The sequence below is a fragment of the Aquarana catesbeiana genome, linkage group LG07 (assembly GCF_042186555.1).
Source record: "Aquarana catesbeiana isolate 2022-GZ linkage group LG07, ASM4218655v1, whole genome shotgun sequence".
NCBI classification, from domain to species: Eukaryota; Metazoa; Chordata; class Amphibia; order Anura; family Ranidae; genus Aquarana; species Aquarana catesbeiana.
Window position 1 is genome coordinate 201,741,265 of NC_133330.1, and position 22,793 is coordinate 201,764,057.

The following is a 22,793-nucleotide window of genomic DNA, read 5'->3' on the forward strand; positions in this document are numbered from 1 at the left end:
TATTGAGTTTAAAATCATCTTTACCCATTGAAAAAAAAAACTGTCATATAAAAGATACTACCATGCCTCTTACAATTTTGTGTGGATATAATCAGGATTTTTCTGTTCTAGTAAAATCATTAGTTAATAATGGATACCTAAACAATTACCAACAAAAATATATGTATTGTTGGACAAAACATATGTTTTGTCCAACAATACATATATTTTTGTTGGTAATTGTTTAGGTATCCATTATTAACTAATGATTTTACTAGAACAGAAAAATCCTGATTATATCCACACAAAATTGTAAGAGGCATGGTAGTAATTGCGAATTCAATATTATGTAGGCACCCATACCCCTACATGTCCATTCCCGCCATGCATACATTTTTTCTGGCATGTGAGCCACATTAAGAAACTGACCTATGCATACATTTACATCATCCAGTTTGGCAGACCCATTTCTGTGGAAGCCTTTCTTGCACTTTTCACACTGTTGGCCATGAGTGTTGTGTCTGCAGCCCACGCAGACCGCCGTGTTTACAACCTCGATGTAAGTGCAGCGGTTGGAGTGCCCGTAGCAATAGCAATCTTGTGAGGAAATAGGTGAGGGGAGAAAGAGAGAAAGAGAGAAGGCATGCTTGGTAAGGATTGTGTGTGGGGACAGGGTGGTAAATGTCAGCATGATGTTGTGATACTGAAACTTTAAGGGCAATCATTAAAATAATATGATGATGACTGAAGCCTTTTCACACTGAACACCATGCTGAAATCAAACAGAGTTGCCTTAGGATTCACCAAGGGTGGTACTATATGTGTTCCAAAAACAGCCCCTTGGCAATAGTAGAACTTCGACAGGTTACTCAGTCACCATAATATGATAAAATAAAGTATATAGCATTTTACAGCTGGTCTGAAAACATCCACAGTAAATTGTAGATTCATTATGCACTAGTTTTTCAGTGCTGGTAAGACATTCATATTCTTTTTTCTTTCTCTTCCCCTAATTTGGGTTATAAAGTATATAAAGTATTACTTTACAGTTAATAAAAGCAGAAAAATGGGGTGTTATGTTCCTGCTACCACAAGCCATGCCAGAACATGTTATTTTATAAACCCCAAACCCCAAGCATATCAAAATGATCAAAATGTTATGCACGTCATTTATTCAAAATGCCATTTCTTTACATCAGGTTAAAAAGTAAATGTTAACGCCTGTCTGGTGATTATGGGTAAAAGCTTAATTTTTCTTTTGCCTGAGTTTTATATATATGAGTCTCAGTAATGACAGAAATGTGATCTTATCACTACACCAATCATCTTTATTGGATAATGTAATGGAACCATCCAATAAAATATGACAGCTACTGAACTCTTTAATGGAGAGTTGAGGGCTTGGCATTGTTATGTACAAATGAGCGATGACATTTTGCTATAGCTAAGTAGGTAAATGGTTTTAAATTTCTAGTTTTTAAATATAATTTGCAAGAAGGAAAATGTTATTATATTATATTTATACTAATCTTTCTTTGTAATAAAAACATTGTGGTGATTATAAAAATATATCTTCTCCTTCATGCCTATTTCAGGTAATAAATGTGCAAAATGTTGGTAGTAATAATAATAATATCAACCTTTTACAAGGCATGAACCTGAAAGCCTGAAAGCATTAAGTGTTTGCCAATTGTACATATGATTCACTGTTTGCAGACCAATAAAGGCTGTAAATAAGGTCACATGAATTGCACAGCAAAGCAGATGAGGATAATGAAAGAAATGAAAAAGAAGGTAGACACGGATTCAATGAAGTGAAAGCAGCAGGCACAATTAGGAGGAGTTTGTGAAATAAATAAAATGTTTTCGCATCCAGCAGTCATTTTATTTTATCTCCCAAATATCAGCAGCAGACAAGACCCTTCTGTCTGTTCCTCTTCTCTACCCCCTTTCCTTAAACAATGTTCACTGACAACCTTTGGATGGGTAGACTGTGTATGTGTAATGGGATTTAAAAATGAAATTCAACTGTATTTTGTACAATTTTAAACCAAAATGCCTAATGAGCAGTCCCACAGCTGTCAAATTTCTCATTTGCACAAGTTATTATTACATTAAAGTGATATTGCATCCAAAGGCCCATCATGCTAGGACACTATAAAGAGAATTTTTCTTTTATTGTGTGACACTAAAATGAATGACATCCTCATATTGACTGAATTCACTTTTACAACTTATTTGTCCTTCTCTGCCTAATAGTTATGGTACCTGTGACTTGGCACCCTAAAGTTGAATAATTCAGTATTCAACTAAATAGGCAAAGTGATCACTTACTGTATACCTGGTGGTCTCTGTACAATATAGCTACAGTGCCTTGAAAACGTATTCATACCCCTTGAAATTTTCAACATGTTGTCATGTTACAACCAAAAAATAGGATTTTTATAACAGCTTACCTGTAAAATCCTTTTCTTGGAGTACATCACAGGACACAGAGCCACAGTATTTACTGATGGTTATATAGGCACCACTAGGTGATGGACACTGGCACACCCTAGACAGGAAGTTTAGCCTATATAACCCCTCCCCTTACTGGGAGTACCTCAGTTTTGTAGCAAAGCAATATATGTGTATTAGAAGAGGGGAGGGACTTCTGTGTCCTGTGAGGTACACGATGAAAAGGATTTTACAGGTAAGCTGTTAAAAAAATCCTATTTTCTTTAAAGTACATCATGGGACACAGAGCCACAGTATTTACTGATGGGATGTCCCAGAGCAATGCTATCTGAGGGGAGGGAGACACAACAAAAGGAGGGTGTAATCAGACCTGAGGACCTTGTACCGCTGCCTGCAGCACACTGAGCCTAAAGACAATATCCTCATGTCTTCTCACATCCACCCGATAGAATCTGGTGAATGTATGGACTGAAGACCAAGTTGCGGCCTTGCAGATTTGAGCCATGGAGGTCTGGTGATGCACTGCCCATGAAGCACTAACAGCCCTTGTGGAGTGCGCTTTGATTTGTAAAGGTGGAACTTTCCTCTTCAAACCATAAGCTTGAACAATTAGATTGATCAAGCTTGATCAATCATTCATAAGATTGAACCACTTAGCAATGGTAGATTTTGACGCTGCCTGTCCTTTTTTAGGACCTTCAGGCAACACAAACAAAACATCTGTTTTGTGAATCTGAGCAGTCACTTCCAAATAGGTTTTCCGCTCTCACTACATCCAGAGAATGTAGTGACTTTTCTTCCGTAGAACAGGGATCTGGAAAAAATGAAGGAGAAGAATATCCTGGTTTAGATGAAAACCTGAAACCACCTTCGGTAGAAAGCTAGAATGAGGACGCAATACTACTCTATCCTTGTGCATGATTAAATATGGCTCTTTACAAGAAAGAGCCACCAATTCTGATACCCTTCTTGCAGAAGAAATGGATACCAGAAAAATTAGCTTCCTTGTCAAAAGGACCAAGGGATATGTCGTATTGGCTCAAAAGGCTGTTCCTGTAATGCCGACAGAACTAAATTCAAGTCCCAGGGGTTCAGGGGCGTTCTAACCGGTGGATTAAGCCACGTTACCCCCTGAATAAAGCTTCGGACCAAAGAATGCGAAGCAAGCAGACATTGAAACAATACCGACAAGGCCGAGACCTGGCCCTTGATGGTACCCAAGGCCAGCTTCATCTCTAACCCCATTTGCAGAAAAGCAAGGATTCTCCCTATGACATACTTTCTGGAATGCCAACCCCTGGATTCACACCAGGAGACATATGCCTTCCAGACTCTACAATAAATGACTCTGGAAGCTGGCTCCCTTGCATTAATCAAGGTAGAAATTACTGGGCCTGAAAGCCCACGACTCTTCAGAATGGGGGTTTCAATAGCTAAACCGTTAAATTTAGCGTTTGTAAGGTAGGATGGAACACTGGTCCCTGCGATAACAGGTCTGGACATGGTGGTAGGGTCCATGGGGAAGATTGCCGATATGCATGGCACATGCTTTTCTGCCCAGATTAGGATCTGGTTTACCTCTCCCTGGGCTTCACGACTCCTGGTGCCCCCTTGGTGATTGATATAAGCCACTGCTGTGGCATTATGAAAAAAAACAAAAAGCGTTGACTGCGCTAGCCCCATCTTATATTCCTAAATACACCACTTATGTTATACCAAAGAGTAAAATATTATGAGACAGTAAAAAATTATTGTATGTGCAATATATCAGTGCCTATATTACATGTATAAATCCTCAAAACATTAAATGATACACCAAAATAACATCACTCAAGCCCCCAATCAATGTTGAAGGAATAAATCAAATCAATAAAAGAAAAAAATATAGAAAATTATATATAATATATAATAATAATTATAAATCAATCAGTGTCCAGTGTTGCTGCTAGTTTAAATGTGCCAGCTAATTAAATCCCATCAGTGAACGGAAATAAAACCGACAGGCTAATACAAAGTCACTACTATGTACGTAAAGGTTTTAAAATGAGCACATGAAATATGAATAGATCAGGTGTCTCTAATGGACATAAAGGGTGTATACAGCAAAAACGTGCACTAAACGCTTTTCCACCTCGTGCTCCACACACCCGCAAGGGGTTCAAACTCATCGGAACCCGAAGGTTATCAGGCCTCAATCAACATCCAGTGGTCTGTTCACTCTGGATATCTTCATAAGAAAGCTTTAAAACCATCTCCACATAGTCTAATTCCATTTTAAAATTTATTCTCAAACTCAAATGAATAAAATCCAATAATGGATAACGCAGTGGTCATGTAGCTCAAGGTCGGTTACTAAAGTAAGCTTAAAATGTCTGCTTTCCCTGGGATTAAAAGGACGGGGTATACTTCAGTGTGGATCGTATTGATCACAACATCTAGCGCTTCCTAGCGCTTCCTCCTTCCGGTTTGGTTCCCTGGGTCTTGGAACGCGCAGCGTTTGACGTGATTTCCTGTTGCCGTAAGGTCACGCTCTGATGCATTTCGTCATCATGACTTTATCAAAGGGCGTGGTCTCACGGCGCAGTGTCCCGGTATTTATCTCACCCCATGTGTTCAGACTAAGAGTCACTCCAACGCTTGAAAGAGAGACTTCGTTTTCTCTGGGTCTTTGGGAACATTTGATCTGAGGAAACGAGGAGACAGGAATTCTTGGAACTCTAGTTTGTAACCTGAAGTTATTGTGGAGACCACCCATCTGTCCTGAAAATCCTCCTGCCAGACCCTTGAGAACTGTAGCAGTCTTCCCCCCACTCGAACGAGCAGGGGCACCCCTTCATAAAGAGGCTTTAGCGTTCTGTCTTGTAGATTTCCTCCCCCAGGACTTCTTTTGTTCCTGGGGTTGACTCTGAGTTTTACCTCTTAAACCTGACGGTGGAGGCCGTCGCGACTGCCTGGAGGCTGATGCCCCTGGCACTGGAGAAAGAGCCAGTTTAAATGAGGGATGTTTACTCCTTTTCTTAACTGGCAAAAGGGTACTTTTCCCACTTGAGATTTTTTGGATATAATTGTCCAAATCCTCCCCAAACAGCCTTAAACCACGGAAGGGAAAACCAGCCAGGAGCTTTTTACATGGCGTTTTGGCTGACCACTTTTTCAACCATAAGATTCTACGCATATGCACCAACCCAAGCATAAGGCGAGAGGTCTGAAGGATAGAATCTCTGATTGTGTCAACTGCAAAACACAAAGCCGCTGGCAGGTTGGCTAACTCCTGGGCCTGCTGTTCAGGGGAAACCTTGAGTACCTGCTTCAAGTGGTCTCTCAAGGATTGACATACCCCAATTGCCGCCACCGCAGGTTGAGCTACTGAACCTGCCAAGGAAAAAATGTTTTCTAACAGGAATTCCAATTTTTGGATCCCTAAGCATTTGTCAACAGGACAAGTCAAACTTTTATTCACAGAGGATATAGTGGTGTCAATTGCCAGTATACCCCACATCTTTGTGAATTTTTCCTCCATAGGTTAAAGTGTTGAAAACTTTTTAGGAGGGAAAAAATGTTTATCTGGGTGATCCCACTCAGAATAAATAAGCTTTTCCAGCAAGAAATGAATAGGAAAGACATGCGCAGTTTGAGGAGGCTTCAGTGAACCCAAACAAGACGTGGGTTTTTCAACTTACTCAGTTACGGGTAACTTAAATGTGGAGCGGACCATTCCAGCAAGAGATTGCACCAGCAATTTCTCATCCTGTGAAGCTGAAGAGGGTCCTTCCGCACTTGATTCGTCAGAACAGGAGTCATCAGTCTCATCCTAGTCCTCTGAGGGGGATTCGTCTCAACTTTCCCAGAGTTCCTCTGTTTGAGGGTTCTGGGTGGTAGACGGAGACCTAATGCGTTTTCTTCCACTTTGTGAAGATGCGATTAAGGCCATTAATCTTTCAGCTAATCCACTTATGGTTGAGGAAAAAACCTCCTGAGTAATATATACAGGGGCTGAAATGCCAGAAGCAGTTGCAGCCCCTGACCCCGACGGCTCACTCTGACCAGCCTCCCTAGGTCCTTCAGGGGGAGATGGTGCTGCAGAGGGAAGGGGGTCTCAGAGCCTGAGGGAGATCCCTTTGAGCCCCTATTTCTCTGGGTATTTGTACCTCCCTTTTTCTCCATAGTGCCAAGCACAAAATGCAGAGGTACTCCCAGAAATGCACCCTCTGTTGAGCAATATAATTCAGCAACTGCCGCTGCTATCAAGGTTCAGTCTGATGCTAAGTAAATGTTGCCTGGGAATGCCTGTGTCACCCACACTCACATGCCATCCATCTGCTCTGTGTCCCACCTTGAGCTGTGTGCACCTGCAAAAGAGTGAACTTTATAGCTTTGTATAGCCCACATTGTGTGCGCTAAACCATGCCGACATCGCGATAAACCCCCCACCCCCCCCCTTCAACCACCCCTAGTCTTTTTCAAAAAAGACCGCTTTTCCCACGCGAGCCGAGGGCTCCGATCCTGATCGGATCCCACATGGAGGGGAGGCTGAAGCGGAGGAGAGAGGAGGGCATGTGGATGGAGAGCCGCCGTAATGGCGGCGGCGGAGGTGGGAAGCGGTGTGGCATACAGCCAACTGCCCTATGGCTTCTAGCATAAAGGAAGCTGTGGGGGGGACATTCCTGAAAAGTAAAAACCCCCCTTCCCACATTCTACCTGGAGTATGGGCTTGGAGAAGTGCGCAGCTTGTGACATAGAGACAAGACTGACAAGCATGGAAAGGTACGTGCTCTTCACAGCCCCCGGTGGCGACTTTGGGCATAGCATACATTTACTTAAAGGAGAAAACCCACAAGAAAAAATCCTTAGGAATCTCCTTTACCTTATCCAGCTGCAGGGTTCTGTGGTAACAGACCCAATCTTCACCTCTCACAGACTGGGGCCCCCTTTTTATCGGGGGATCCACAGCTCTGGGCCTGTAAAGCACCCTGCCAGGAATATGGCTGAAAAAAACAAATACTCGATCCCGGGGTCTAGCTCTCTAAAAAGAGAAGCGTTACAGGTAAAACCTTGTTTCTTCGGACACAAGGCCCGTGTACCATTCAATCTGACCTAAAAGGACACTTTGAATGGATCCGGTTGCATGGCTTGCCCCAGTAAGGAATATTCCAGCGGAGCTCAGCACAGCACATCTTTACTCGTGACCAACACCTAAGACACTGGCGAAAAAACTGAGGTACTACCAGTAAGGGGAGGGGGTTATATACGGGGCTAAACTTCCTATCTAGGATGTCCCAGCGTCCATTACCTGGTGGTGCCTATATAATCATCAGTAAATACTGTGGCTTTGTGCCCCGTGATGTACGAAAAAGAAACGTAAATTTATTTTATTGGGATTTTATGTGATAGACCAACACAAAGAGGCACATAATTGTGAAGTAGAAGGAAAATTATAAATGGTTTTCAAAATGTTTTACAAATAAATATCTGAAGTGTGTGACATGCATTTGTATTCAGCCCCCCTGAATCAATACTTTGTAGAACCACCTTTCGCTGCAATTACAGCTGCAAGTCCTTTTTGGGTATGTCTCTACCAGCTTTGCACATCTAGAGAATGAAATTTTTGCCCATTCTTCTTTGCAAAATAGCTCAAGCTCTGTTAGATTGAATGGAGAACATCTATGAACAGCAATTTTCAAGTTTTGCCACATATTTTCAATTGGATTTAGGTCTGGACTTTGACTGGGCCATTCTAACATATGAATATGCTTTGATCTAAACCATCCCATTGTAGCTCTGGCTGTATGTTTAGAGTCTTTGTCCTGCTGGAAAGTGAACCTCCGCCCCAGTCTCAAGTTTTTAACAGACTCTAACAGGTTTTCTTCTAAGATTGCCCTGTATTTGGCTCCATCCATCTTCCCATCAACTCTGACCAGCTTCCCTGTCCCTGCTGAAGTAAAGCATCCCCACAACATGATGCTGCCACCACCATGTTTCACGGTGAGGATGGTGTGTTCAGGGTGATGTACAGTGTTAGTTTTCTGCCACACGTAGCGTTTGCTTTTAGGCCAAGAAGTTCAATTTTGGTATCATCTGACCAGAGCACCTTCTTCCACATGTTTGCTGTGTCCCCCACATGGATTCTCACAAACTGCAAACTGGACTTCTTATGGCTTTCTTTCATCAATGGCTTTCTTCTGGCCACTCTTCCATAAAGGCCAGATTTGTGGAGTGCATGACTAATAGTTGTCCTGTGGACAGATTCTCCCACTTGAGCTGTGGATCTCTGCAGCTCCTCCAGAGTTACCATGGGCCGCTTGGCTGCTTCTCTGATTAATGCTCTCCTTGCCCAGCCTGTCAGTTTAGGTGGACAGGTTTGCAGTTGTACCATGCTCTTTCCATTTTCGGATGATGGATTGAACAGTGCTCTGTGAGATGTTCAAATCTTGGGATTTTTTTTATAACCTAACCCTGCTTTAAACTTCTCCACAATTTTATCCCTGACCTGTCTGGTGTGTTTCTTGGCCTTCATGATGTTGTTTGTTCACTAAGGTTCTTTAACAAACCTCTGAGGGCTTCACAGAACAGCTGTATTTATACTGAGATTAAATTACACACAGGTGGACTCTATTTACTAATTAGGTGACTTCTGAAGGCAATTGGCTCCACTAGATTTTAGTTAGGAGTATCAGAGTAAAGGGGGCTGAATACAAATGCATGCCACACTTTTGAAATATTTATTTGTAAAAAAGTTTGAAAGCCATGTATCATTTTCCTTCCACTTCACAATTATGTGCCACTTTGCGTTGGTCTATCACATGAAATTCCACTAAAATATATTTATGTTTTTGGTTGTAACGTGACAAAATGTGGAAAATGTTAAGGGGTATGAATACTTTTTTAAGGCACTGTATATGATTTGCTTATCAAGGTGTAATTAGCATCCAACACCCATGTGCCCAATATCTTTGTCTAGTCTCACATGCCTAATCGGAAAAGTAAATACATTAAATGCTATATGAAACACTGGGTTTAACTATATGTCATTCATACGTTGCATTCATATGTTTGCAAACAACCTTGGAATATTGCAAGTTACAACATCAGAACATGCTGCTGTGTATTATGTTGCATTAGAACACAATGCAGCTGATTCATAAAAAAGTGAAGCAAACGGAGAGCAGTTGCCATAGTAGCTGAAAGGGTTCTTGTTTGATTTTCACAGGTAATGAAAGACAAATCCTAAATAGCTAACATGAACAGTAATTCCAATTTTCATCAGATTTGCTTTGCCCCAGTCTTTAAAAATTGTCACAATAAGGTAAGGGAAGGGGGAGGGAGGAGGGCGAGCTAATAGAAAAAAACAAGACTCTTTGTTGCTGGCTATCTTTACAATGTGGACCATTTTCGTTCATTCACATCCAGTAGTAAAAGTTCACTAACAGAATCAGTCTTCCTGTAAGCAGTATAGTACATTGGGTAGCAGCTGTGATGCATGAATCATCAACAACATTTACTGTGTGATATATCCAAGAAACACTGATGTTTCAACACCGATGAGGCACAAATTGGAAAATGCTACACATAAAAAAATGGCTAAACAAAGCAACACTTTATGAGTAAGCACTATTCAGCCAATCTTTGTGTTCCTATCAATGCAGTATTCTTTTTCTGATACCATTCATTTTTCTTGCATATATGGACACAGGCAGTAAAAACTATTCTGAAAATTAAAAAATTATTTATATTTTAGAGACTATTAGAGAATAATATACTGCTCCACCAGTGATAGCTGACTTTTGTGCTACAACTATTGCTGGTATATTGCTAGTATCTGCCCAATATTGAGACTTCTACTGACTTCTGTGGGAAAGTCAGCATTGAGCCTGGGTTCACACTATTGCAAACACAGACATCGCATGTGATTCGCACTCAGACTGCTGTGCCGATCACATGCGATATCTGTGCAACGTGAGTTCAGCCATACAGTTGTATGGCTGAACTCATATTGGATTCGCATAAAAAAAGTGCAGGGACTTTTTTTCTTTCCACACTGGAATAGGATCCTAATGAAACTGAATCATTCAATCTTTTTTGTTGGAATTACCTGTGATTGGTCAAAGCTAATCACATGGTACATACGGGCTGTGATTGGCCCTGTCTGTACCATGTGATCAAATTGACCAATCACAGTTAGCAACACAATTGTACACAAAGGATGACATGAAAGGAAGCCATCTATTGTGTACAACTGTACAACTGTAGATTGGTCACATCGGTCACAAGGTACTGGCAAGGAGACGGTGCCCTGATCGGTCATCAGCCGCGTACCATGGACACTGCTGGTGCTCGACGCTGCATGGCCCAGTGGTTGCGCGATCAGCGCACCCTGACAGGACGTCATATGACATTCAGTCAGGATAACAAAGGCGGGAACTCGTTAAACTTTGGCAATAAAACCCGGAAGCTGATTGATTTCTATGCAGAGCTGCACTTGGATTCTCCAGTTTTAGTAAATCAACCCCAATCTGTCCTGATCTGTTTACCATTCAGGACAACATTCAGAATTGAAGCCAGACTGGAAAGGGAAAGGGGGAAGGTGGGATCAAAGCTGAACTTATATTGTTAGATAATATAAAGAAAAAAGCTTCCTTTAATTTTAATAGTATTTTTCAGTGCAGCACTGGAATATTTGTAGTGCTTTTTTAAAAATAATGAAGTCCCTTGAGAACCTCCCTATCTCAATAAGTTTTCCAGGGATCTGGACATAAACATATCAATCAGCTCTTCTATTGTGCTAGCAACTTATTGCTCTCAAATTCTACTATAGGTCCAGGTGCCTTATCTAAAGGAAGCTGGTGTACATCCCCCCCCCCCCCAAATGTTTGGTATTCCTGCAATGAGGTTCCATCCAGTTCTCAATTGATTATGCTTTGTGCTGTATAGTGTGAGTTTATGTTTTGCATGTTCTTTGCACCCCCACCCCCCAGTGATAAGAGATCAGGGTACAACAAATCTTTCTATACCTTTACTTTTTTTTGTGTGTAATATACCCTGTACTCCCTAAAAACACTTTTATGCACTCCCTATTGTAAACACTACTTACTCAAAATGTTCAATTCAGGTGACATGTGGCACTGTCCTGTCACTTTTACCATGTCTTTGTATTGTTACTTCTTACAATAAATTCTATTGAAAAAAAATTAAATAATGAAGTCTAACACTGCTAAAACAAAGGCAAAAATGTATATTAAGGGAATGAACACCAGCATTAAATATATACAGAATATCTAATATTGCATTCTGGTACAGTCAGTGTGCGGCTTACCTCAAGACATCTACCTAAGAGCAAAAACAAATCGCTAATTAATTGCAAAACTAAATTTACAAACCTACCAGCTCTCAGTCATTACTTCTGTCTTGTTATGTCAAGAATTAAGTTTATTGATTTGGATTACACTCTGTTAGACATACACAGTGCCTCTATAGAATTTTTCTAAAGGTTCAATTGCCAAGGGGAGTATTGTAAAATCCAGCAATTGCCACTTAATTTAGCTTAGTTACAAGATTTTTTTTTATGTTGCAAAGGTTAGAAGACAGGCAAACTGAACTCTTTTGAACAATTTTTAAAAGTGGTGAGGAGAATGGCTAATGTGTATTTTCAAAGGCTTTCTAGCCAATTATTACTAAAGGATGATGTTCATTTTCAACCACAAAACTCAAAGCAGCACAAGATACCTTGCGTGAAGTACTTGATGTTGTATTTAACATCAATAAATTAAACACTATCAACTGTATAAGTGTTCAACCCATTTTGTTTATATTGTCAGACATCTCAGACTTTACAAAGGTTGTGTCCTTCAAAGGGATTAGTGTATAGGAAGAAAATCAGAAAATTATTTTATCAGCTCTATCTTAGTAAGCATGCAACGGATATATGCATCTCGGTGAATATCATTACTATTATCATTAGTATTAATTATTATACTTTTTATGTCTGTTGATCTTTTTAAGATATTATTTGACATGAAAAGCATGTGTGAATACTTGTGGACTAGAGAAACTAAGATTGATTTCAGGAACACTGGGCAATTATCATTATCTCTATAGGTTAAAACCAAAAACCTTTGTTTATCCTTTTGCAGGTAATGGTCAATCAATCCATTTGGATTTGATATCTTTGGTGTCCCTGTTCTTCCCTGTCTAGTAGACACAGCACCCCTGAGCACCTCTATATTCTTAAGCAGGGGTTCCCAAACATTATACCTCCGACCTTATGGAGACTGAAATGTGGCCAGTGGGAGTAAAAATGCCCTGGGCTAGGTCAGTGGGAGTAAGGAAATAACTGAGGGATAGTCAAAACTGAAAGTAAAAAATAACAGCATCTGTGGTTATTGGAACAAGAATATTGCCCCATCATTGTTAGTGGGCATAATAGTGCCCCATTGTTGGTGTCAGTGGAAGATATAGTGCTCCATTGTTGGTATCAGTAGGAGGAATAGTGCCCCATTGTTGGTGTCAGTGGAAGATATAGTGCTTCATTGTTGGTCCAAGGGAGAGGAATAGTACCCCATCGTTGGTGTCAGTAAGAAGAATAGCACCCCATTGTTTGTATTGGTGGGAGGAATAGCACGCCTCATTAGTATCAGTGGGAGGAATAATGCTCTGTCACTGGTGTCAGTGGGAGAAATAGTGTCTTATCGTTGGTGCAGGGGGGAGGAATTGTGCCCCATCATTGATGTGAGTCAGTGAGAAGAATAGTGCCCCATTGTTTGTATTAGTGGGAGCATTAGCACCCCTCATTAGTTTCAGTGAGAGGAATAGTGCCTCATTGTTGATATCAGTGAAAATAACAGAGCCCTATCACTGGTGTCAGTGGGAGGAATAGTGTCCCATTGTTAATATCAGTGGGAAGAATAGTGCTGCCATCCTTGGGTATCAGTGGGAGAAATAGGGCTTCATTGATGGTACCAGTGGGAGGAATATTGTCCTATTGTTGGAGTCAGTGGAAGGAATTAAGTTCCATTGGTGACATTGGTGGGAACAATATTGCCTCCTCATTGGTATCAGTGGAGGTAACAGTGCCCCTGCTTGGTCAGTTAAATTCATGCAAAGGGGCTGCATCTGGGCCTCCAGCCACAGTTTAGGGACCACTGCTCTAAAGTAAGAAGATAAGTGTTCACTATAAATGTACCTGTACAATTTACTGTAGCTGTAGGCTAACAGTAATAAGCGTACAACACACATGTGCCCAATACCCCTGTCTATTCCCACATGGTTAATCAGAAAAGTTTGATCAATTTTTAGATGTTGAAAGGCTGTGGAGCCTGAGACATCTAAATTTTCCAGAACCTTTTGTTTAAAACATTGCACTCCAAAGGTCAATGAAAGCACACAGGAAAAATAGTAATACTTTTAAAAGACAATTATACCCTAATTGTTGTATATAAAAGCATATTGTCCACTACCTCTCCCAGCTTCCTTCTTAAAGGATTTGTATACTGCTTAAAGTGAAGATACTGTGCATTTTATCTAGCAAAATATTACTATTGCACTTTTTACCCTAAAGCAATTGAAAAAAAAAATCTCCCATATTTTGTAATTGTAGTACATGCAGTTATTTGTAAATTAGTCACCAGAGGCTAGCTAGATTAACTACTATAATTTCTCTACTTTACTGCTTTGATGATTGCGTAGATATTATAACAACTGCATAGTGCATTTTTTTCAGTGTCTCCCCCAAATCATTAACTTTCATTGAGAAGAGCAGTAAAGCATTGCTATTGTACAGCATTACAAAGCAGAAAGCAGTGCCTGTATATGTAATAAGCAAACATATCATTACACATACACATAAAGAAAAGATTTTGAAAAAAAAATGCATTTTTCTTTTATCTATATTTATTTAACTAAATGTATATATAAAAAAAACCCCAATGAAATGACTATACATTCCCTTTAAAGGGTAACTACACTTTTATGTAAAAAAAATTGCAAATAAAAGATAATAAAATAGCATATACAATTGCTACACAAGTATTGTTGTGATTTAATGTTATTAAAAATGACCTTTTCTTTTCAATCTGCAGTTGGGTAATTTTCTGTAAAATTAAAGGGGTTGTAAAGGTGCGTCCTATGCTTGAGGGTGAAAAAACACATGGCAGTCACCAGCCCCCTAGCTCCCCTGTTTTACTTACCTAAACCCCTTAATTCAGTCGGTGGGGACGCACTGTCTTTCTCTCCATGGGCTCCCAGCTGTTGCAGCCATTGGCTCCCACTGCTGTCAATCAAATCCAATGACGCGGGCGCCGGGGGCAGGGCCGAGTCCTGCATGCGGCCTCTATGGACGCCGAATACTGGATTCGGGTGCGTGCCCGCAAGGTAATCCCCCGGGAGAGCACTTCTCCCAGGGGGTTATCTGATGTGGGGAGGAGCCGCGAGAGCCGCCGAGGGACCCCAGAAGTCGAGGATTGGGGCCACTCTGTGCAAAAGGAGCTGCACAGTGGAGGTAAGTATGATATGTTTGTTATTTAAAAAAAAAAAAATTACCCTTACAATCACTTTAAATGTAATATGGCAACTTAGAGACAAGTGGTGTACAGAACACACCCAGAAATGCCATTTCTTGCTAGTGTGATTGGCTTGCTGATTTTCTCAGAAGTCGGCACTAAGATACAATTCAAATTTTAGGCACCCCCTGTAATAGAAATATAAGTTGTACATATAAATATATACCAGCTCATAGGACAACTGTCAGAAATGTACGTTTTGGTGAAATACTCCCCGTGGGCTAAATACTTCTAAATTAATGCAGACACTACTGCTCTCATCTTTAGAGCACAGAAACTACACCAGCTGATTATAATAAACAAGTCACTCCTATTCAGAATCAGTATGTAATCACCCTGGTAAATCAAACATTTTTTTCTTCACAGCAACAGATGAGTTACTCTTTAACTATATTTGTGACTAAAGGGAGGTTAACTAATAATTTGGAACTGTATGTAGTTATTTGAAATTATTAGATTTAATTATACCTGCAGTCTATGCTTATTATAGGTTTTACTGAAGCTTCAGAGACTAAGCTTTGCCTATTTCTCCCCATGTAAAGTGGTAGCCGGAGCTGGAGTACAGTACATTCCAGCACCTAGTTCAGAATTCCTGAAGCATCGTGGTGTGCATGTAACTGCAAAGAAGTTCCAGGGAGGGAATGCATATGCATTTGTATAATTCAAAAGTCTTTCAACAGCTGCTATACAGGGGCTCACCTAGTAAGCACAGTACATTTTAAAAAATTGGCCCAACAGTTTCAGAGGCAAAGTAATAGCTTGAGTATGAGCACAAGACACTTAAGAGTTCCAGTTTACTAAGTTATAATGCAGGTGTTTTTTGTTCCATAAAGATCAGCAAGCAATTTGTCAATAGTTGTGTATTTAGAATGCAGCCATCATGTGTGAGAACACTGATGCCGGATCTCTGGTATCAAAAGGATTGTAGTTCACAAAACAGAGTGCCAAAGTTTTCCCTACGTATAACAAGCACAGGATTACAAGGCCTTGTGGTAAAAGACAGAGCAAGGTTCAAGTATTTGTGGAGGTTTCAACAACTGATATGTTCCTTCCAGTAGTTTGAATGTGAACAGTGGTGTGGATTTACTAAAGGCAAATAGACTGTGCAATTTGCAAAATGCAGTTGCACTCTGCAAGTGCAGTTGCTCAGGAGCTTAGTAAATGAGCAGAAGTTCTGCTAACTTCCATCATCCAATCATGTGCAAGCAAAAATGCATTTTATTTAAATGTCCTTGCACGTGATTGGGTATTTTTTGCAAAGTGAAGGTTTACCTCATTTACTAAGCTCTAGCAACTATTTGCCTTTAGTAAATCAACCCCAAAGTGTCTTGATTGAAAAAAAAGGATATGTAATGTATTAAATGATTTTGATATCTGTAAAAACACAGCTGGTATAGAAGCTGTAGAAAACATCAACTCAGCACTGAAGTTAACCAGTGTAAATGGGACTGCCTTTGTCTCTTCCATTGATGGATGATTGTGGTATAATTCACATCATTTGATGTTAAAGTAAAAAGCAACTCCACTTTAAGCCTCTTCCCTCTGGCGGTAAAGAATGCTGAATGATGCAAATAATTGATGTAATTGCCCTTTTCCAATTTTTGGACTGTGGGATTGTTATTATTTTTTTTATGATAATTTTCTGAAATGCTGGCTTGCTTTCTTCCCCTTAGATATTCTGGCTGGGGATATCAGAGGCCTTTTGCAGACTTCTAGACGATCCTTTATGTGAGGGACCAGCCTTTTTGTACACCTGCTGGAATGCTTTATTTTTTTATTATCTCATTAAAGTAAGCTTTTTCACATATGTTTGCCATCTATAAGACTACCGTTGGGAATTCATTTAATGGAGTCCTCACAGTCCTCCCCCTTTCTTTCTAGGTATCTCACATTCTATGAAGGAGCTGGATGGAGTCAAACTATTTTTCTTTTCTTGTGCCCCCCCATATTAATCTGGGCTTTCATATTGCTGTCCTGGGCACCTCTAGGCAATCACATCAACTAATGTAACTCAAGTAAGCCTTTGAGTCGGGCTGAATAGGATGCACGATTAATTACTGCCAGCCCCCATATAATGATTACTTTATTCAATTTATCATATTTGTCTTCCTTGTGAAAACTGTGTGCATTTCCATGTGAGGTTTTCCCACCCCCAGTGGGCAGAGAGACGTGAGCTCCGGCACCTTGACTCTGAGGATTTCTGGCAGCACGCAGTAGCAACGTTTTTCTCCTTTGGATTTTACATGATGCGGTCCTGTGCCTAATTTTCTCTACCCATACAGGTCAGTAACAATACACGCTGGGGGAGATTTACTAAAGCTGGAGAGTGAAAAATCTGGTGCAGATCTGCACAGAAACCAATCAGCTTCTATTTTTTTTGTCAAAGCTTAATTGAAGAAGCTGAAGTTAGAAGCTGTAAAAAGCAAAAAAAAACTGTGCTATATGATAAATTGTGGAAAGAACAATGTATGTAATAAACACACATATATTAATGATCTCAGATAAGTGATGCAAAGACAACAAAGTTCATTGGTGTAAGGAAAAACAAGATGAGTCCCCTGGCAGTTCTCCGTGAGATTCCAGTGAGAAATGGAAAGCAAGAACACCCTACGCAGTGAACCTCCACCACCAAACATATACGCTTACCAGATGGAAAGCACAAATAAGCACATCTCAGGACAACATCCGGATAGGGCTGCTAAGCCATGGAGACAATCCTCTGCATGCCACTATAGATGGTGAGCCTGTATGCTGGAACCCGGTGTACTATCTGCGATCTCCCTCCATGTAGCGTGGCTCCAACCAACCAACAACCCGAGTTAGAAACATAAGGATGGAAGAAGGGCAGCCATAGTGTAAATCCAATGAGGAGATTTATTTAAAAGTAGTAAAACACTTACAAAATATCAGTGGTAAAAGGAGCAATCGCCGGCCGGCAAGCGAGCGCCTGTTCGTAATGAGTTGCGATGACGTCAGAGCATCACCCTCCCGGCATACGTTTCGTCTGTCACTGACGTCGTCTGGTAAAAGGAGCGATTGCTCCTTTTACCACTGATATTTTGTAAGTGTTTTACTACTTTTAAATAAATCTCCTCATTGGATTTACACTATGGCTGCCCTTCTTCCATCCTTATGTTTCTAACTCGGGTTGTTGGTTGGTTGGAGCCACGCTACATGGAGGGAGATTGCAGATAGTACACCGGGTTCCAGCATACAGGCTCACCATCTATAGTGGCATCCAGAGGATTGTCTCCACGGCTTAGCAGCCCTATCTGGATGTTGTCCTGAGATGTGCTTATTTGTGCTTTCCATCTGGTAAGCGCATATGTTTGGTGGTAGAGATTCACTGCGTAGGGTGTTCTTGCTTTCCATTTCTCACTGGAATCTCACGGAGAACTGCCAGGGGACTCTTCTTGTTTTTCCTTACACCAATGAACTTGTTGTCTTTGCATCATTTATCTAAGATCATTAATATATATATGTTTATTACATACATTGTTCTTTCCACAATTTATCATATAGCGCAGTTTTTTTTGCTTTTTATTGTTTGTTGTGAATATTTCACAGTTGAACTGCTGCATTTTTTGAAGTTTCTTTTGATAGCGCGGTAATTTCTTTGTTTACGAAGTTAGAAGCTGACTGGCTCCCATGCACACCTACACCAGATTTTGCACTCTCCAGTTTTAGTAAATCTTCCCCATTGCTACTAGTGTGTACTGTATCTATGGATAATTTATCTAATGGAATCCCCTTATTGTTTAAAAAAAAAAATCTAATGGTATCCCTTTTGTTATAGATACTGTAACTACTTATGCTAATCATTTAACCCTGAAGAAGGGTTCTAACATGTCTATTTTGAAACGTGTTGGGTAATCTCTGTTCCTATGAGAAGTACATAGTTATCTGTCTCTATCCATCAACAAAATTGTTGTAAATACCTCAATTGTTTTAACTTTGTACACCGATTACTATTTTAATGTATATCAATAAGGTTTATTGTGAATTTTATACATGAAGTTGTTTATGCCCTAAAAATCCCATTAAGAGGTTGTTTGTTTTAGTGTTCTGTATTTAGGGGTGTGGGCATTCTATCCCCCCCCTTTAAACAACAATTGATCCCTAATGTCCAGGCAGGGTGTCCATCGTGACCTAGGATTACAGGCCATTAGGATAATGGGCTAGGTTCCATTCATCCTAAAAGATCATGAGGGTAGCATTGTTTCTGAGGGGGGGCACTGCCAGAAAGGAACTGAGTACTGCATTGAAACCTGCATTTTGTTATTTAATCTAAACTCAAATCGAACAAAGATATGTCACTTAAACAGGAAGTCCCAAACTAAAAACCTATTACAATTTTTTTTTAGAACAAGGGTCTATTCTGAAAAACATTTAAACGTGTCCTTGTGATGAAATCTGCAAAAAAATTTAAAGTTAAAAAAAAAGTAAATTGCTTCTAAATAAATAAGATGTGAATTAAAACTGAAAAATCAGCATGTGAAATGTAAATTCATTTTAGATGCCCCTGATATTAGGGCACAGTTCGGGAGAAGTAATATAGTGTAATAATCCTATTATAGAAAGCATTATCTTGGGATGGAAAACAGACGCAAGCCAGCTCTTGTCCATAAGCTGAGGTCAAAATGTTGTATTATTTCTGCCTACTGTAGAGGGACTGGATCAGGCTGTTTGCACATTGTTAGACTGCTTGAGAATGACAGATACTGTACAGCAGATCCTCTAACCTCTGCAGTCTGTCCTTCCCAATTACCACTTAACGAGAAAAGCTCACCCTTCTATGTGCTGGCACAAATTAAACAGCCATTTAAACAACAGGGTGGAACTGTACAAAGAAAATCAAAGTGAACTTGTCATTGACTGAATAAATGGCTTACTTTACTAGGAATTTCAAATGTGAAAGTTAAAAAAAAATTAGGAAAGTGCTAAATTAACACTGACACCATTTGGCGTGATGCATGATTCAAAATAATTATAATGGCAGCATCCATGATACAATGCTAAAATATACTGGCAATGTTTTCTACTATTTCTATTGATTAGGAAGTGGTTATCTTACTGAAAGTTATAATACATGCTTCAGAATTGTTGCCATGTAGATTATGAAAGTACGTAGGAAATGTAGGTCTTGCTTTTCAGTACTCAATTCAGTTCTTTGGGCTTTTTCTATCTTATCAGTGTCCTGTCCTGTGTGTTTATGGTAGCTCCAGATATATTTTGTAGAAAGGGTGGGAGCGTTAAAACCTCTTTTAGATGTTATTTGCTGTCTGTTTCCTCAATGAGCAAATTTCAGCTCACGTCCTTTGTGGTCACTAGAACAAGAAATGATGCCGAATCTCTGGAGATGGAGAGATGAATGGCAATAAATAGATTCCCCTCACATCATGTGTTATTGCGGAATTGAGGTGGAAAGGCACACAGCAATAAAAACTCAACTGAAGTTCTACCCTTCCCAAATCTAAAAAAAATGTTCAACGGGTAATGCCAGTTTTACCTTCTTTTGATAACAATACCATCCTAAGTCAAGACCAGCTTAAAGCAGAGCTCCACTAAAAAAAGGAGAAGCTCTGCTTGTTTGCACCATTTGCCACATTTGGCCCGTTATAGGGGGGTGGGGGGAGCGGATACCTGGTTTTGACAGGTACCCCCTCCTGATTCTAGCTCAGGTCACCGCAGCAAACTGAGCCAGAAGTTCGGCCCCCCTCCTTCCCCCGTAGTCTTCTTGGACACATCACAGGTCCCAGAAGACTACGGGACCATCCACAAGGTGCAGCGCGACTCACATATACCCAGTAGGAAACAGATGGTGAAGCCACAAGGCTTCACTTCCTGTTTCACTTACTACAGATGCTGGTGCCTGCACCCGAAGGCGGGTAAGGACATTGCCTGGACAGGTAAGTGTCCTTATATTAAAGTCAGCAGATACAGTATTTGTAGCTACTGACTTTTAATTTTCTCTGAAGGAGCCTGGAGCTCCTCTTTAAGTGCAGTTTGCTCAAAATATGGTCAAAATTATATAATTGAGTTTCTGTAATGTTAACTATTATTGTTGTGAGGAAAGAGCAGAGGTCTCACATGTTGAGTGACTACAACGCTACGTTTACCAATATAGCTGCATGCCTTTGCTCTGTATTCACAACAAAACCTTATAAACAAGTAGTGAAAGGCAATCCATATAAAAGCTTTAAAGCTGAACCCCAGAAAAATAGCTAAATACACGTATGTAATAAAAGAGCTGTTTTACCTGCCAACAGATTTGTAATGCTGACCATTCAGTACTTAGATTTACACAGCTCTGTCACGCACAGCCTTGTCTGACACAGGTGGGGACTTGATATTTCTTTACTGCAGTTCAGTAATATTTACGGGTCTCCTCCCCACTACCACCCTGTGATTTGACAGTGAAAGGAGACAGCTGAGCTCATCTGACATCTTATTGACTTCTTGTACTGCTTCTATATCCTCCAGTTTGAGCTATGCTGTACAGAGACCGCAAGTTGCTAATACCAAACAAAAACAAGGTACTTGCATTGCTTGCATTTATAAAAGTACTTTTAATAATGTATTAATAAGTACACAGCTGCATTATTCTGTTTTTTTATATCTGCCTGGAGTTTACCTATAAATGTACTTTGTAAATTGTATAATGAAGTAAAGACTATTAGAACGTATCATCAGTTTCCCAAATGATCATAGTTTTGACCACCATTTACATAGGAGGAAAGTATCCTCCTTCCCTAAATTGTAAACAAATAACAAAGGTCCTAATGGTAAAATAGGTGGACAAAATAACGCCATGGAAGACATTTGCACGAGACAGTTATTTACAGAGCTTTAAGCTTGTCGGACACACAGAGCTCACTTTATGGTCACTAGTGTAGCTGGACAGGTAAGCATAGAAGTTTATCATTAAAAAGCATTTTACTCAAATACAAAACACTAAGGATAATTGCATTGAATAAGCTTGGCTTGTCGTATCTGTATTTCTATTGCAAGAGCAAAGCAAACCATATAAAAACGACTGATCCATTCACTAGTACTAGTGACCTATGACAATGCATACTCACATAGAAAACAAATTCATACAGTGTTACAGATATGTCAGATTTTAAATCACCGACTAGGAACATGAACTTTACTGTTCTGCGACAAAGAATTTATGGAATGTAACAAAGATTGTACTATCTTTGTCTCTGTATAATAAAATTATAAATACATCTTGAGGAAGAGAGAGGAAAAGAATACCAATGGCCCACAGCAACAGTGGCTGGTAATCGCGGATTCTTCTAATGCCATAATGTAAGATAATTATGTCAGGCTGTTTCCATCAGTCAAAAATAATATTTTTAAAACTACAAGTTACTTGGCTTAGGCTGTAATAGTACAGTTTTATGTTGGCTATACACGTAGCGGTCTATTTATGAAAAAAAAAAGCAGTGTGCGAATGTCTCAAGCATTCGCAAAGCTGTCATGAAAAATCAACATAATTTGTGTAATACGTTTACTTCCTATGATCTCCAGCTCCATCTAATGACTAGGACTAGATGATGATCTTGGGAAGTGAACATATTACACAAATTATGGAAATTACTCCTGACAGATATGCAAATAATTGAGACAATCGTACACTGAAGTTTGCATAAACAGACCCCTTAAAGTGTATATATAGCCAAAAGGTTTTCTTTATGTCTGTGTCTCTGCTGGGTTAATTCACCATCTCTGGTGACCATTGTCACTAGGACAGGAAGTGATGGAAAACTAAACATTAAACAGTTATTACGAAAATAAGAC

At 39.9% G+C, this 22,793-nt stretch overlaps 1 protein-coding gene across 9 annotated transcripts in view; it reads right to left on the reverse strand.

Annotated features, from left to right (window-relative positions):
* The window catches only part of NTNG1 (netrin G1), a 527,102-nt gene that overhangs the window by 65,147 nt on the left and 439,162 nt on the right, over positions 1–22,793 (reverse strand). For 5 of the 9 annotated variants that reach the window (XM_073592992.1, XM_073592993.1, XM_073592995.1 and 2 more), the window contains one exon: positions 409–576. The exons of the other annotated variants lie outside the window; for them this stretch is intronic. In XM_073592992.1, the coding sequence (XP_073449093.1) occupies positions 409–576 (168 nt within the window). The remainder of the gene's footprint in view (positions 1–408; positions 577–22,793) is intronic. 9 annotated transcript variants of the gene reach the window in all.